This window comes from Pseudochaenichthys georgianus, chromosome 11, assembly GCF_902827115.2.
Source record: "Pseudochaenichthys georgianus chromosome 11, fPseGeo1.2, whole genome shotgun sequence".
Classification (NCBI taxonomy): Eukaryota; Metazoa; Chordata; class Actinopteri; order Perciformes; family Channichthyidae; genus Pseudochaenichthys; species Pseudochaenichthys georgianus.
In genome coordinates, this window is record NC_047513.1 from 13,085,198 (window position 1) to 13,100,437 (window position 15,240).

General features: G+C 40.3%; 1 protein-coding gene across 1 annotated transcript in view; it reads left to right on the forward strand.

Moving 5' to 3' along the window:
* Positions 1–9,528, forward strand: part of angpt1 (angiopoietin 1) — a 58,211-nt gene extending 48,683 nt beyond the window's left edge. The window contains exons 8-9 of the mRNA XM_034094526.2: positions 2,144–2,274; positions 6,756–9,528. Coding sequence (XP_033950417.1) covers positions 2,144–2,274; positions 6,756–6,919 — 295 coding nt within the window. The 3' untranslated portion in view covers positions 6,920–9,528. The remainder of the gene's footprint in view (positions 1–2,143; positions 2,275–6,755) is intronic.
* The last annotated feature ends 5,712 nt before the right edge of the window (positions 9,529–15,240 follow it).

The window sequence follows — 15,240 nt, forward strand, 5'->3', positions numbered from 1 at the left end:
TGAAATTGCATGTTTCATTCCTCGGAATCAGGAATTAGCTGATAGAAGTCATGCTTGCCCGTAAGTGACTCGGTGTGAGACATCTGTTGCCTTAACAACGGTTAATACTTCAGCATGTGTCACAGATGACGTACGTACGTACACACACACACACACACAGTGAAACCTGCCCATTTATGCACACACCCAAGTGCTTACAATATACTCGCAGGCCCTTATCCAAACTTGCCATATCCAGTGGTCATTCGGTGCCACTGATTAGAAACATGACTCACCCTTACATTGTAGGGTTATAATGTATTGGTTTACTGGCTTAGTGAATTCCCTACGGCGACCCTCAGTCACACGTTTTACTCAGCTGTACAAATCAGCCATTTACACAGCTGTCCAAATACAGAAGTCTTTCACGTTAAATGACTTTGTTTCCTGGGGAGTCTTCCAGTCTCCTTCTTTGAGCCGTTGAAGCTGACGCCTCGGAGCTACGCGCTTCACAAAGGCTGGTGGTGCATACAGAGCGTCTCCTGAATGCATAACATATTTTTGCATTTGTTTCTTTCTCTTCGGAAAACCCAAACTGGGTGCGGGGTTCACTTCACGCCCCATGGTCCCCTGTTGTCAAGAAAGGAACTCGGGAAATTGCTTTCCCTGGGAGTGAACCGTACTTAATAATATAGACCTCATCGGCACTCTTTGGATGTGCAATCATGTTCTTTTGGGAACGAGTGAAACCGAGAGGGCGTGAGAGAAACAGACATTAAAAGAAGAAAGGCAAGTGTGTGATGCAACAGGTTAGGGGAAGGCGTGCAACTGTAAAGTTGGCGAAGGGATGAAGGAATTGTCCGATCCGCCTGCAGCACTTCCCATTCACACCTCGAGTGAGTTCACAGTGGGACATACCCAGAAGAAATCAGTTTTCAATTAGTGTGTTGGGTGCAAAGGAATTCAACATGGGAGTGACGGCGTATCATTCCCATAGACATGCTGTTTGTTGGGAAAATCCTCAGAGTGAAAAGTTGGCAAGGAATATTAGTACTTGCTATCTCTTTGAATATTGCATTGCGTGGATAGTAGCCATGTGATTACCAGCAGATATTTATAATAACACCATCACTCAACAATAGCTTTCTGTTTCTGTAGCACATGTGAAATGCATTGTGAAATGTCAACTAATAGGATGTGACTTTTGTATTTATTCAGAGGAACGTTTGTGCCAATAAAAAGATGCACGTTGACATTTGTTCACAGCACTGACTTGTTTTGGACTAGCACAGGAACTGGGTAGCATAACCTTAACATAGAAAGGCGATGACACCAACTTCAGAAACCCTTACTTTATAACTATTAACATTCTGGTTTGTCTTTTTAAGATATATATATCTCTAACGTAAGTTTGCTAGAATGATGTACTTCGGCCGATTATATTGGTAATTGAGAGATGGATGTCATGAGATGCCTCCATGTTGAAATCAACAGTACGATGCCCCAGCCTTTAACTTCACCGCTGTCTTTAAAACGTCCAATTTGGTAAATATTTAAGATGTTAAGCTTCGTGTCAGCCGCCATACAGTGTAGTAAAGGTTCGGCACAGTGTGCACTCCAGTTATTGCACAAGTATCGTAATGCTTTTTCAATAGAAACTCCTTTGAATTGGGCTTGGTAATATATATATATAAATGATGGCCTAGCAGCAAAAATAGAGCAGTATGTTTGGTTTCATAACATTAATAAATGTTCTAAAACAGTAGAAACCATGTAGACAGGTTGTGTATTAGTCGGTAGTCAGTCAGTGTTTAAGGTGTGAACGAACACACTCTGGCCCTGCGCATGGAAATGTTATTCCCAGACATTCCTTACACTAATGCTCTTTCCTCTCCGTCTCTCTCACTTTCCATCTGTAATATTTTTAAATAATCTTTCTTTATTTCCTTCTTAATTTGATCTTCTGTCCTCCCGACTAATGTTGTTCCAGGTGTGCTACATGTACTCAATCAAAATAAAAAATAAATGCCTCTCAGGAGACACTTCTTGCAGCATGTTATGTCTCCTTGCTGTCTTTATTGCTTACACTGCTCCCTCCAGCACACTCCTCTCCCCCTGATGTGTTTTCATGTCCTGACTCCCTCCTCCTCCTCCCGTCTTTCAGGCTGTTCCTGAAAAGCCACAGTGGGACGGCAGGCAGACAGAGCAGCCTCGTGATCCACGGAGCAGACTTCAGCACCAAGGACATGGACAATGACAACTGCATGTGCAAGTGTGCTCTCATGCTCACTGGTGGTAAGTGCAGCGACAGTGCATCACAGTGGGAATAGTCATACATTCATTGTTCTTTAAATAACACATCTAAATGCTCAACTATGTTCACTAGCTGCTCACGTAATGACCGTCTGCCATCAACATCTATTTTGAAAGGGAGTCCTGATCTAAACAGCAGCCTAAGAAACGTCACATAAATGAATAAACATCAGACTTAAAACAAAACTGCACAAAAGTTCAAACGGCAGCAGATCCTGTCTCGTTTACTATGAGTTTTGGTTTGCCTTTTATTGCAGTGTGTTTTAATGTCAAATGCACAGTTTCCTTGTAAAATGAAGTTATTCATTTGCCTCTGTATTTCTAAAAATAAATAAAGGACACTAGGCTTATTTTACAAACTATTTAAAGTGCCGAATGCTTTGCTGATTGTGTGTGTGTGTGTGTGTGTGTGTGTGTGTGTGTGTGTGTGTGTGTGTGTGTGTGTGTGTGTGTGTGTGTGTGTGTGTGTGTGTGTGTGTGTGTGTGTGTGTGTGTGTGTGTGTGTGTGTGTGTGTGTGTGTGTGTGTGTGTGTGTGTGTGTGTGTGTGTGTGAGAGCTGGGTGAGGGACATTACAAAGGTGTGTAAATCTATTCTATACAACACCGTTTTGTTTATAATTTGAAAAGGATTTTAAAGCACAACAATATTAAACAAACAGCGTTAACACAAATATCTCGTAACGTAGATCCGACCTCTTCATTCTGCTCTTTAAGTGCACCAGAATGATGCATTTCAAATGTACAACATGTTCTTTGGAGCATGCCGCTCTGATGTGAGCAACATACCGTCACCTGATCCACTTAAAGCAGCTCCAAATGATCATTTAATCATTTTCTGTCCTTTTCTCTTCTGAATAAGTTTAGCAAGCCTGAAGTTCTCCTGTTTCTTCCCCCATTAGAATTATATTCAGCAACTCCTTCTCACTCTCAGCTATTAAATTAGGGAGTACAATGTCATAGAAATCATGCATAAAGAACAACATATGCCATAGTTGTCATGACATGAATCTTTAAATGTGTTTCTTTATGGCAGCAACAACTGCGTACAATAGCATGATGTAGCCATTCTAAAAAGCAATTTTCTCTGATTTGCTTTTACGATCAGTCCCACCATGTTCACTGCCCAGTCATTAGTCCAGGCCATTGTGATCACAGCCTGCTTTTGACATGCTTGCAACAGGATAACATGGCCACTTATACCTCTATCTGCACCTATTAGCCTATATTCTATATCCCCACCCATGCACTGTGGTTGGCAACCAGCACGATATAAAGATCCCTGGGCGCGGCACCAAGTGTCAGGGAGATTTCAAATGACTCTGCTTCCCCTGCTGTGTAAGGGGAGCCCGGTGACCCTCGCTGTCACCTCATAGCAGCTCCATTGCTGTGAGAGCCTTGACCTGGTACTAATCAAGCATTGTAAAGTGCAAATTTAAGATCAGGTTTACCTCTTAGGTCATTTTGAATGCACTGGGTTAAAGGGAACTGGCATCCGATCACTAATCAACACCCCTACTCCCACTTGATTCATAGCCTGCCTATGGCCAGCCATAATGGAGGCATGACAGCATGTAGCCTGAGTGGAGGCCGAACGCAGCCCTGTGCTACAGTAAATACAGCATATCAGTTGATTTATTCCCTGCATTTAAGTGATGTAAGTGTCTGGAATATACAAGAGGAAAAATACTTCTGCTACATTTATGAGGACAACTGCAGCATGCCGTGTGAAGAGTACAGAGGAGGATATACTGTGGACACACACACACACACACACACACACTGTAATGTATATGTTTACACAGCACTAGAACACACATAGGGGTTCAGCCCTGACAGTAGTAGGTAGGGAGATCCCTGTCCCATGAGAACAAACTGAAATAGAGACTTCTTTTTTTTTTAAAGAAGACATCCCCACTGTTTTTACGAGTCTTTTAAAATCTCTGGTCTGGAAACAGAGAGGGTACCGATCATTAATCCCAATGTTTATGTGTGCAATAAAAGTCGTGTGGTCTGCAGTTTATCAACAAGTGAGCTGATGGCAAGTGGGAGACATTCACTGTGTTCTGCATTAGCATTCAACAGGGAGTCAAAGCAGTGTCTCAATAACATGAAACGACAGGTTGCACTTTGTGATGCTGTCAACCCCCGTACCGCCTATGTATCAACCACACGACACCAGATGTACTACTGCTACCGTCTACTATTTCTCTCTAACTTTCAACATTTTTGGTTTTCAAGTGGTTTGAACAAATTCTGTTGAGATTTAATTATATCTTACAAGCTTTTTGAACGTTTTCAGGGCTACTAACTTGAGGGTAGGGCTGCACGATATTGAAAAAAACTGACATATATGCGATATATATTGCGTTTTTTTTAACTATATTTAACCGGATGAAGGATTTTAGTCACGGACGTCTGGATCTTAACTGGTTGACTCATCATACCTTAAGTCATGATCTAACATGTCATGATAATGCATGTTGCTTACCCTCAAATAAGGGGGTTCATCTGTGAATGAAGAAGAGAAGAACCTTTTTGTATCCAAAATAGTTCCAGATGGCAGATGTTGCTTTTCTTGTTGGAAGTAAATCTTCATTCTCGCCGGTATTGCCCTCCTGTGCCTCGCTCATTTTTTACCGGTGTTTTGATGGTCTGCAAACTAGCGGGGCGGGGCCTGCTGCGATCTGATCAAGAATGATTGTGATTGGTGGTTTGCTGTGCATGCAGAGCCCGCATGTCACTCACGGCATGTCGCTCACGTTTTCCTTTTGTAGCAAGCAGCAAAATAATTGTAACATGACGTGTTTGAGTTAATGTACCTACTTAATATCGCACGTCCTAAAAAAAAAAAGGAAAAAGGAAAATAATTATAATTATAAAAAATTAATAAAATCGCACGTCCCTGAGATGTGAATATCGCGGTTATCGCCATGACACGATATATCGTTCAGCCCTACTAGAGGGTGGTAGAAACACATTTTATGCACAGAATCAACATATTAGCGACTAACAAGGTGTTTAACGTATTGCATTTTTACACGTCCAGAACATTGTAATTGTAATCCAGTAGCTGTGTATTTGTCACCACAACCGATAACTTGTTCACTCTGCATAGTTATTTATTCCATTTCTAATTTAATAAAACATTTACATATTTAACCTTTACCCATTTTTGGTCCATCAACACATGTCTGACAGAGCTCCCCAGCTTGAGAAACTATACCTATAAAAAGCTAGTGCAATTGCATTACTGTTTCCAACTGCTTTCAGCATCCTGAAACTCTAAACAGCTGTAGAAATGTAAAGAGGTGTCCACCAGTTGCCATGCTATGTTGTGTACGTGTCTTATGCTGTAGCAGCGATCAATGTAATGTATAATGTGTGACCCCTGCTAGCAACAAGGGCAGAACGCTGCTCCTGATTACTGACAGGTCTTTTGAAAAGGCAGGCTGTAGGCCGCCGTGGTATTTAAATGTGAGAGGAGAGGCACTACGATGTGTGCCATGCCTCGCATATGTTCTATATCTGACTGTATCCGCGAGGACCTGCTCCCTGTTCAGATATAAGATATCTAGGATGGAATGGATACGTTTAGTACATCTGTCATCAGAAATATATAATATTAGTAATAGCATGGCAACACTTTATTCATAAAGTATATTCACTTGAATTCTTTAAACATATATATATACTCAATTTCAAAAGGTGGCAGGTAAGATATGCCAACACAACACAACACAACAAAACAAAACAATTAGGCTAAATATAAATGAGCTTCAAGCAAGGAAAGATAAAAGTGAGGATCACTGAGTCTTTAGGAATCTAAAGAAGCTGCATGGTGGATATTTATGGGCAGGGTTTTTCCACAGATTTAGGCGATAATGAGAGAAGGGCGCCTCTCCATACTTGTCAAAGTGTTAACTGCTTCTATGGCCTTAGCGAGAGAAAAACAGTTGCCCACCTGCTACAACATTTAGAACTAGCAATACATTTCTTGAAATCCTTCTACGACAAGAAGCTTATGTGCATCTTAAATTGTATAAAAGGCCTTTTAAGTCCAAGCACGTCTACTCTTTCCCTTTTAGGGAAAGTATCAAATGTGTCACCCTGGGAGCAGAATAAATGTTTCCATTCCATTCAGGACTTTGATGTCTGCTGTGCTGGAGCTCGTGCACATGCACACTCTTTGCTTTAAATAGAACGAGGTACGGAGAGCGTTCAGCAACAGGTACTGGCATGCCACTGAACCATGTGGCAGTAACACATTGAGCAGATAGCAGTGAAATGGTGTCCCGTGGCCCAGTGGGAGAGGCCATGGGAAACTTCCAACCTTTACCAAGGACACAACTTATGATAAAGGAGAATTTATCAACACCTTGACAAAACAATACTTAATGAAATCCCTTGTCTGTTGCTAAAATGCTTTGTTTGTCCTTGTTCTTTCCCCACTTCTCTCTACTCAGGTTGGTGGTTTGATGCCTGCGGCCCGTCCAACCTTAACGGCATGTACTTCACCCAAGGGCAACACATAGGGAAGTTGAACGGTATCAAGTGGCACTACTTCAAGGGCCCGAGCTACTCGCTACGAGCCACGGCCATGATGATCCGCCCCCTGGACTTCTCCTAGTCTTTTGAACTTTGACCTTCCAAACGGCTATGTAGAACATTATTTTATCCTCTAGTCTCATCTCATTTCGCTGGCTGTGGGAGTCATCCTATAAATCTTTTTGTATTCTACCTGGTCCATCCCCAGAGCAGTGGTGATGGCTGTGCTGCTGTTGCTTGCTCACCTTTCCCCTCAATGAACTGGAAGTCAGCCACGAGGAGGAAGTCATGCATGGTTCTGAACTGATCTCTGTTCCACACAGATTCACAAACTTGACAAAAATAGTTGGGTTATCTCACGTGAAATGTGTGCACATTTTGAGCACAATGCATGGTGTCAAACTAAATATTTTTGCATTTTTGTTTTGGACCTGCGGCTGTAATAATAATGAGGACTGGAAGTCTTCTGAATGGAAAGCAGCGCTGACTCTTAAACTGCGGGGCAGAACTGGTCTGGACGAGAGATATTGCTTTTTAAAAAATGTTGCTCACAGAGCACATAAACGTTACCCTTGTATTATATATTGTGTTTTTTAGTATATTTGTTATCCCAACTTTAGACGGCATATAAAGGGAGATGAAATTGTATTTTATACTGTACAGTGTATTCTGAATGTCTATCTTTATTGTGGATAAAACACTTGGTGTTTAAGGTGACATTGAACTTCAAGTAATGACTTTTTAATAGTTACCAATGTCACAGTATTTGCTGGCATTTACACACGAGCTGTCTCGACACAGTGTGATGATTTGTAGAGTTTAATATGCTGGGGTTGTTATTGGACTGCGATCTATTTGCCTTTTTTATTGGCCGAGAAACTATGAATACCTGCCAACATTCAGATTATGAGCGATCACCTTACTTCTGCTGAATATGAAAAACAAGGTCATTAATACAGATGCACATTATTAGTGATGTATAACAATTATAGCTGTGTGCAGATGGAGAGGGGAGAGAATGCATGAACAACATTTAATACACAGAATACTCCCGAGTGTAATGATGAAGTATCGCGTCATTATTCCTCTATATTTACAATGATGTAAGTGCTTATATTAAGCTGGTGTCCCACATGTACAGAGTGCTAAAGATAGAGGTGGAAGTTCATATTAATCAATCTTATTTCTAACGTCATGAAACATTAACATTATAAAGACTGCTCCTAACCTCTCGGCTTAAGACAAAGAGCAGATCTTTAACACAAGTCACATCCAAGAAGTTTCTCACAGACATCCACATGACACAGCCTCAGCCAGTTTCTGTTTCTCATCAAAGCAGCTTTGGAGAAAAATAAAAGCAGCTGTTATAGGATGTGAAGCATGAAATTAATGATTCCAACAAATAGTTTGAACACATATTTCATAACTTCAGCTTCAGAATCTACTGTGGAATATTTACTAAAGGTACATGTGGCGAGGACAGAGTGTATCTGGAACTTGTGAAGCCACAATTGACATGTTTATTACCATAACAATTGCATAATTTAATGTGTGTGTACGCAAAGCAGCTTTCCTGAGGAAGGCTATTCTTTTTTTCTGTTGATCTGCCAGTAGTACAATGGTGTTTTGAAGTTGAGCATAAAACATAGACACTAGGATGATAACCCTGGAGAAATGTGCCTTTGATAACTCTGCTTTTACCTCATCGAATTCCAGATTTGCAGATTTATTTAAACATATTTTGTAACATGTGGAAAGTTTTGTGTTGCTAGATTAAATAAAAGAGAAAATCTTTTCATAATGTGTTAAGGCTGCACTCTTTGTGCCAAATTAATGTAATGATAGAGGGGTTTAACATTAGGGTTGCAAGCTTGCTATTTTTAAGTTGAGATCTCCTGATACAAACGCTACATTGTATCCCATACAAAGAAAGTACATGTTGAAGAAAGAAAAGATCAATCACATAGGTGTTCTTCTCGGGCTGGCCAACAGAGGAGGCCGAAGAACTCAGCTTGTGTACTTAAGTAAAAGTAGAAATACCAGAGTGTAGGAATACTCTGTTAAAGTAAAAGTACACAAGTATTGGCATCAAAATATACTTAAGTACAAGTACTCATTCTGATGATTGTTCCAATTTTGAGAATAATATAATATACATGTTTTGATTATAATGATTGATCATTAAAGTGTTCTCAAAGCTGGTAAAGGTGCAGCTAGTTGTAATGACTTTGTATACTGCAGGGTAGCTTGTGGATTTACTACAGGTGTGACTAAAGTTCAATTTAAGAGCTGATTATATTTCACATCATTAATCCAAATCTGTAAAGTAACTAAAGGTATTAAGATAATGTAGTGGAGTAAAAGTACACAATTGACCTCTGAATTGTAGTGGAGTAGAAGTACGAAGTAGCATGAAATGGAAATACTCAAGTAAATGTATTTAAAGTATCTCAAAATTGTACTTAAGTATGGTAGTTGAGTACATTTACTTAGTTACTTCCCACCTCTGCTGGTCAATATATTGAAATACATGGATCATGTTTTCATTCACTTTGTCATATCGAAATCCACATATTCTTCAAAATCTCAGTGTAAACATTCTATAAGAGCAGCCACAGTAAAACTTACAGTATCGTCACAATATTGATATCGATGTATTTGGTCAAAATAAAGTGATATTTTACATATTCACTGTGGCCCAGATCTACTTTATTCATCCTATGTTGGAACCAAATGAGATGTTTCAAACATTAAACTACCTCTCTGCCCAGGACGTAAAGTAACTATTGTCTCAAATGGTGACTCTCTTGCTAGCATTTGGCAAAGACAGATTGCTAAAGTGTCAAACGATGCTGTCGGGACACTTAGTGTCTCCTCATAGTTGACATTCCTGGGCCTAATCAGAGGTTAAACAAATTACTGCAGTCTGCAACCCACTGGCGTCCTTCAGCGCCTGCACTGACCCGACACCCTCACTGGAATGTGTTCAATAGACCTCTGGAGCAGTGGAGTGTGAAGAGAGTCCGCACACGCTGGCAAACATCTATGTGGGTCTTAAGCTGTGTCCTTTGTTGGTATGAGGATAGAAGAAACAGAGAACCACTTCTGAACCAAGGGAAGTTTGTCTCCGGTGGATATTTATGATGTCAAATAGACGTTTCACTTGTCTACTCCACATATGCACGTCCACACGCACACACGAACAGGCCGCTCTGCTGAGCGTGGATCATTTCCTGTTTGCTGAGGAAGAGGAGAGGGCTGCAGAGGCGATGGGACTCCCTGAGGGTCTGAGCTACATACAGACGGACAGCGCTGGACCTCAACCAAATCAGATATGACAGAGTACAGTACCTGCAGTAAGAACACTCGGGGCCCTGGATCCCCTAAAGAGACCACCTGCTCACATGGAAATGAATAAAAACATTAAAGATACATGGACAAAGGAAGTGGAAGTAAAAATAGATCATATATCTTTTGCTCATCTGCTTCGTATCAGATTTGATCATAAACCGCTTTAAGAATGTGCTTCTAACTCTAGTATTATTAATCCAGTACAACAGTTTTGCATCAGCACAAACCATTATTTGTAACAGCTGACATTGTTGGACTTAAAAAGTGAAGTCACAAAGCTAAATTAATCCACTGTGTTGATCAGCGATCATTGTGTTGTACTGGAGTAGAAATTACGTATTAAAATATGAGTAAAATGACAAAAAGGTAATTTAGATTTAAATCATGTAAGGTGCAAATAGTAAAGCAAGGCAAATAAACTCAAATAAAATCAAAGAACACAAAAGAACCAGGTGAACACAATCAGGTGGGAAGACACAGAAACAGGCAACACACTATCACTCCCTAAGCGTCCAATAGCGACGTTTGGTCAGTGTCCGTGGCGTCCAATTGTGACGCTCCGGCTCCTTCAGCGTCATAAAGGGACGCAAATAGCTTTCAACTGATTGCAATGTATTCCCATCTGCGTCGGGATTTGACGCTCATGGAAGCACAGCATTCGTTTATGCTGCTGCCCTTAAAGGCAATGTGAGCGTCTATTCCCATTGGATAACGGAGAATTGTACACCCGGAAGTAAGTACTCCTCTTACTGTCGATTGATTTTACAGTGATATCTGCACTACTCATCGACTAAAAAACACCAGATTATCCTTGTTAATTACACAACATTGATTGGTTTAAATTGTGTGCAATGCTTTTGTATTTTTCCCCTTCGATTCGGAGAAACAAATATTTTTTCTGAGTAAAGGATGGCAGAAGACACTACACTACCCAGAATCCCCAGCTATCGTTTGGACTACACCATGTGCTCTGTTTGACAAACCCCGTTTTTTTCACCATTCATTCCGATGGCTAGCGTCTATGTCACATGATCTTCAAATTTCTCCCTGCAGAAAAAGAAAACATGGCCGAAATTCGTTTTATTCTCGTGGAAAATGCCTATTTTAAAGTTAGTTTGGCCATTTGATGTCATTTGATGTCATTTGATGCGAGAAATATGAGTTGTTATTTCAGATTATGTGTGCAGTGGATGTACATGATCTTTAGTTTGCTAGTTATTACGAAGATTACTTCAGGAAATCGCGACGTTTTCATTGTTACCAAGGTGGTTGCTAGGGACGCTGCTATCGATATTATTTCTGTTATGTTGTGTAACTGTTTAATGGTGTTATCTTTATTGCTACCCCCTTCCCCGTCAATGTATAGTGTTGGTCCACAGCCTAAACATATTAGTTTAACAAAATCCGCATCTAAAGATAGCCTACGTTATTTCCCCCCTGTGCAATTCCAGTCTCACATCTCACAGCACATCGTCATTAACAAATACCGGAAACAGACCGAAAACATTTAACAAAAATAATAATAATACTTTATTCCGAGTGTGCTTGCTTTTCTCTTTGAAAGTCATCACATAACGGCATTGTAATGCACGGTTCGGCTGCATTACATATTACATATCTGCCGTAGTTCTGTATTTATAGAGCCCTGATGAGAAGACAAACATGAGGAACTGAAAACGTGACGTGGATCATAAATATATCAGCCATTAAACAACATCTTACATTTCTTTTCACACAATACGTCTCCTTGCAGTATCAACACTAATTCGGCTCACTTTTATATTTGATCCAATTGGTAGATAGGCTGTATTTACACCATAAAGGTGCACAGCTGATATAAAGGGACACCTAGTGGTTAAAGCATGTTATTGAATTTAATTATTTTTATTATTAGATATTAATACGATCCCTATAAAGTATATTCATTACTCGTTATTCTCTACTAATAGTTAATTAAAGACTGTATGTAATGACTATTTTGCATATCCCTTTCAAGATTTCAAGATTTTCTAAGGTTTATTGACATATCATATAGGCCTACACAACTGTGGTGTAGTTTTACACTGAATGAAAAACTTGGGTTGCAGGTTCCTCAATAGTGCATTACAAGACATCTATCAATATTTGTGCATACCTCCAGCAATGTTAACTATGTTGAAGCACTTATTTTAACTGATATTATACATAATGTGTAAACAGAATAGCCAGCATGTGTAGTTCTGGGGACGGGGTGGGGGAGGGGGGACGCGGTGGACCCGTTCAAATCTAGTTTTGGACAGTCTGCCGTGGTTCCATCCCATTTCAAGTGCTGTTCGAGAATTGGCTTAACCCTCGGAGCACACTCTCCAATCACAGAGCTTGAGGACTATCAGGGTTTGTCAAACAGAGCACATGGTGTAGTCCAAACGATAGCTGGGGATTCTGGGTAGTGTAGTGTCTTCTGCCATCCTTTACTCCTGGGAATGGACACGCTCACATTACCTTTAAGGGCAGCCGACACAAACGAATGCCGTGCTTCCATGAGCGTCAAATCCCGACGCAGATGGGAATACATTGCAATCAGTTGAAAGCTATTTGCGTCCCTTTATGACGCTGAAGAAGCCTAGGAGCATCACAATTGGACGCCACGGACACTGACCAAACGCTATTGGACGCTTAGGGAGTGAGAGTGTGTTGCAACAGGAAGTAAACACTTGTGAAAAAATAGGAAACACAGACAGATTGTGACAAGCTGCTATGTGAACAAGGCTAGTTAATAATTAATTATCAGAATATTGGGAGATTTTATTTTTCATGTAATTTAGCTAACACGACTTAAACATTATAGCTTGCTTTTGTGATTCCAGTTTTCTTATTTATGGTATGGTATTTATGGTTGTCCTGAGCTTTCTGATGCTGTTTTCACATTTTCACAATTTCCAGGGCTCCGAAAAAGCCTTCACAGGCCAACTGCTGTCTTCAGACTTTTATTTGGAAGTGTGTTTTATCACTGCATTGCTGTAAGTTGAACAGCATTGTTCGAGGGAAATGAAAACCCAATGCTTTGGCTGTCTACGACATTGACATCATTCTTGCCTGTTCTTAAAAAAACGACTGTGTTTCAATGTTTTCTTTTTGCGGGGCAATCTACAACATCAGCAAACAAAGAAATCTGTTTAACCACATAACTGGCATAAGATCGACCACTAATAAGGCAAACATGTTTAAAAGCTGAAATGGCACTAGGGAATGAACTCGTAAACGTATCAAATGCAAGTCACCCGGCAAAAATTATATTGAAGCTGACATCAATGTGTGCAACTCCAAGTCATCTACTTTTCACTGCAGTAGAGTGTAATACCAAGTCAGCTGTGTGGTCTCCGCAGAACTATTAAGATATGCTGTTATAGAATCACAGTTCTTCTTATTATGTGCAGGACATTAAGATGTATATGTCAAGATAGATGAGGGACTCCCTCATCTAGAAAAACTCAAAAGAAGCCTGATCTGATAGATGGTCTGTGGGAGTGAGAATGACACTTGGTGTACACAGAGGGTGTGAAGCTGAGAAAGGCTGCAGGTCCCGGCAGGAGCCATTCAAACTGATAAAAGCATGAAGGCTTTTTAGTTGGACGAAAAGAGCTTAAGAGTATCTTTCTCTTTGAAATTGTAAGTAAAAGCCAAATCCTCTAACATGGATCCCAGAGAGCCTTTAAATCATTTTAAGACATCCTGAGAAGGTCAAGCTAAAGCATTTACTTGATTGTTTCAAACATAAAATAAAGTCTTTTTTTTCTTTTACCGGAAAACATTTGGAAGAATAAACCCGGCGATCCTATTTTGGGCTTTTGATTTCAGAGCTCAGTGTTGGTCACATTATAAAAGTTGATGTAACGAGTGAGAAGTGTGTGTCCAATTATTGCTCCAGAGGCTGCTGCGGTCAAAAGTAATGAAGTGTGATTGCTGACTGACGCGATGCTAGCCAAAAGCAACATGTTTTTATAAGATCTCTGGTAACAAGACCATGTCTCGAATAGACCAGATGTTTTACTTACACACTCGATATCTCTAACATACAGTGGATGTAGCATGCACATCTCAAAGCTTTAAAAACCAAACTAAGTCTAATTTTTCTAATAACATTTACTAAGGTCAATATAAGTCAAGTGATGTCAATTTTAACTGTATAGCACTAAATCACTTATTTCAGATAAGAGAAAATTCCCCAAACAAAATTCCTTAAGGGGAAACAAATATGGGAAAAACTCTGAGCTACTGAGAAAGGATTCCTCTCCTAGAAGGGACAGACATCAAATATGTTATATAAATACTGTTGTGTTCTGTGTTTATAGCTATGGTTTAGAGCTGTGTGTTTGTGAGAGCCCCTAGTGGCGAGTGATAATAGCGCAGCTTTATTTATCACAGGAAATAGTCATACAGGAAGTTGTGTCAGTCGATTGGGAAATTACGGGTGTTTCTCAATCTCGAGTAAAGCTGCTCCAGAGCCACTATTTCAAGCATACTACGTCATCGAGTGCCGCCGAAGTACTGTTCCAATGTCCAGAAATACTTGGAATTCTACCGAGCCCGGCGTACTTCGTTTGGAGAAATTTCGAGGCTGCACATGTGTAGACGCCGTGGTCTTAAAATCCCCACAATGCTTTGCGCACGGTCCAATTTCCCCAAATCTGTGGTGGAAAATGTAAGGCAGGGCCTCTCATATGACGCACACCTATAACCTGCACACTTGCTAGCCTGTTCCACTCTTTGTTTTCCGAATGCCAGGAAGTATTCTTGCCTCGCTTCTGAAGCAAGTGACTCGGAAGACATGCGCTACCAAGCAAGCGTACTCGAGATTGAGAAACACCCTACAAGTGGAAGTCCAGTTTTGTTAGTTCCACAACCTGGTTGCATCCATCTTCTGGAGACTTGTTAAGCGTCTGTAAGTAAATATGTTAGTTGGAACTATATTAATGTAAGACAGTGTTTATTTCATCATTGGATTGTGTATTTCATACCTTTATTATGTGATGTTAAACTACATCTGCACCACTAGGCCTAAGTATGAGGGGC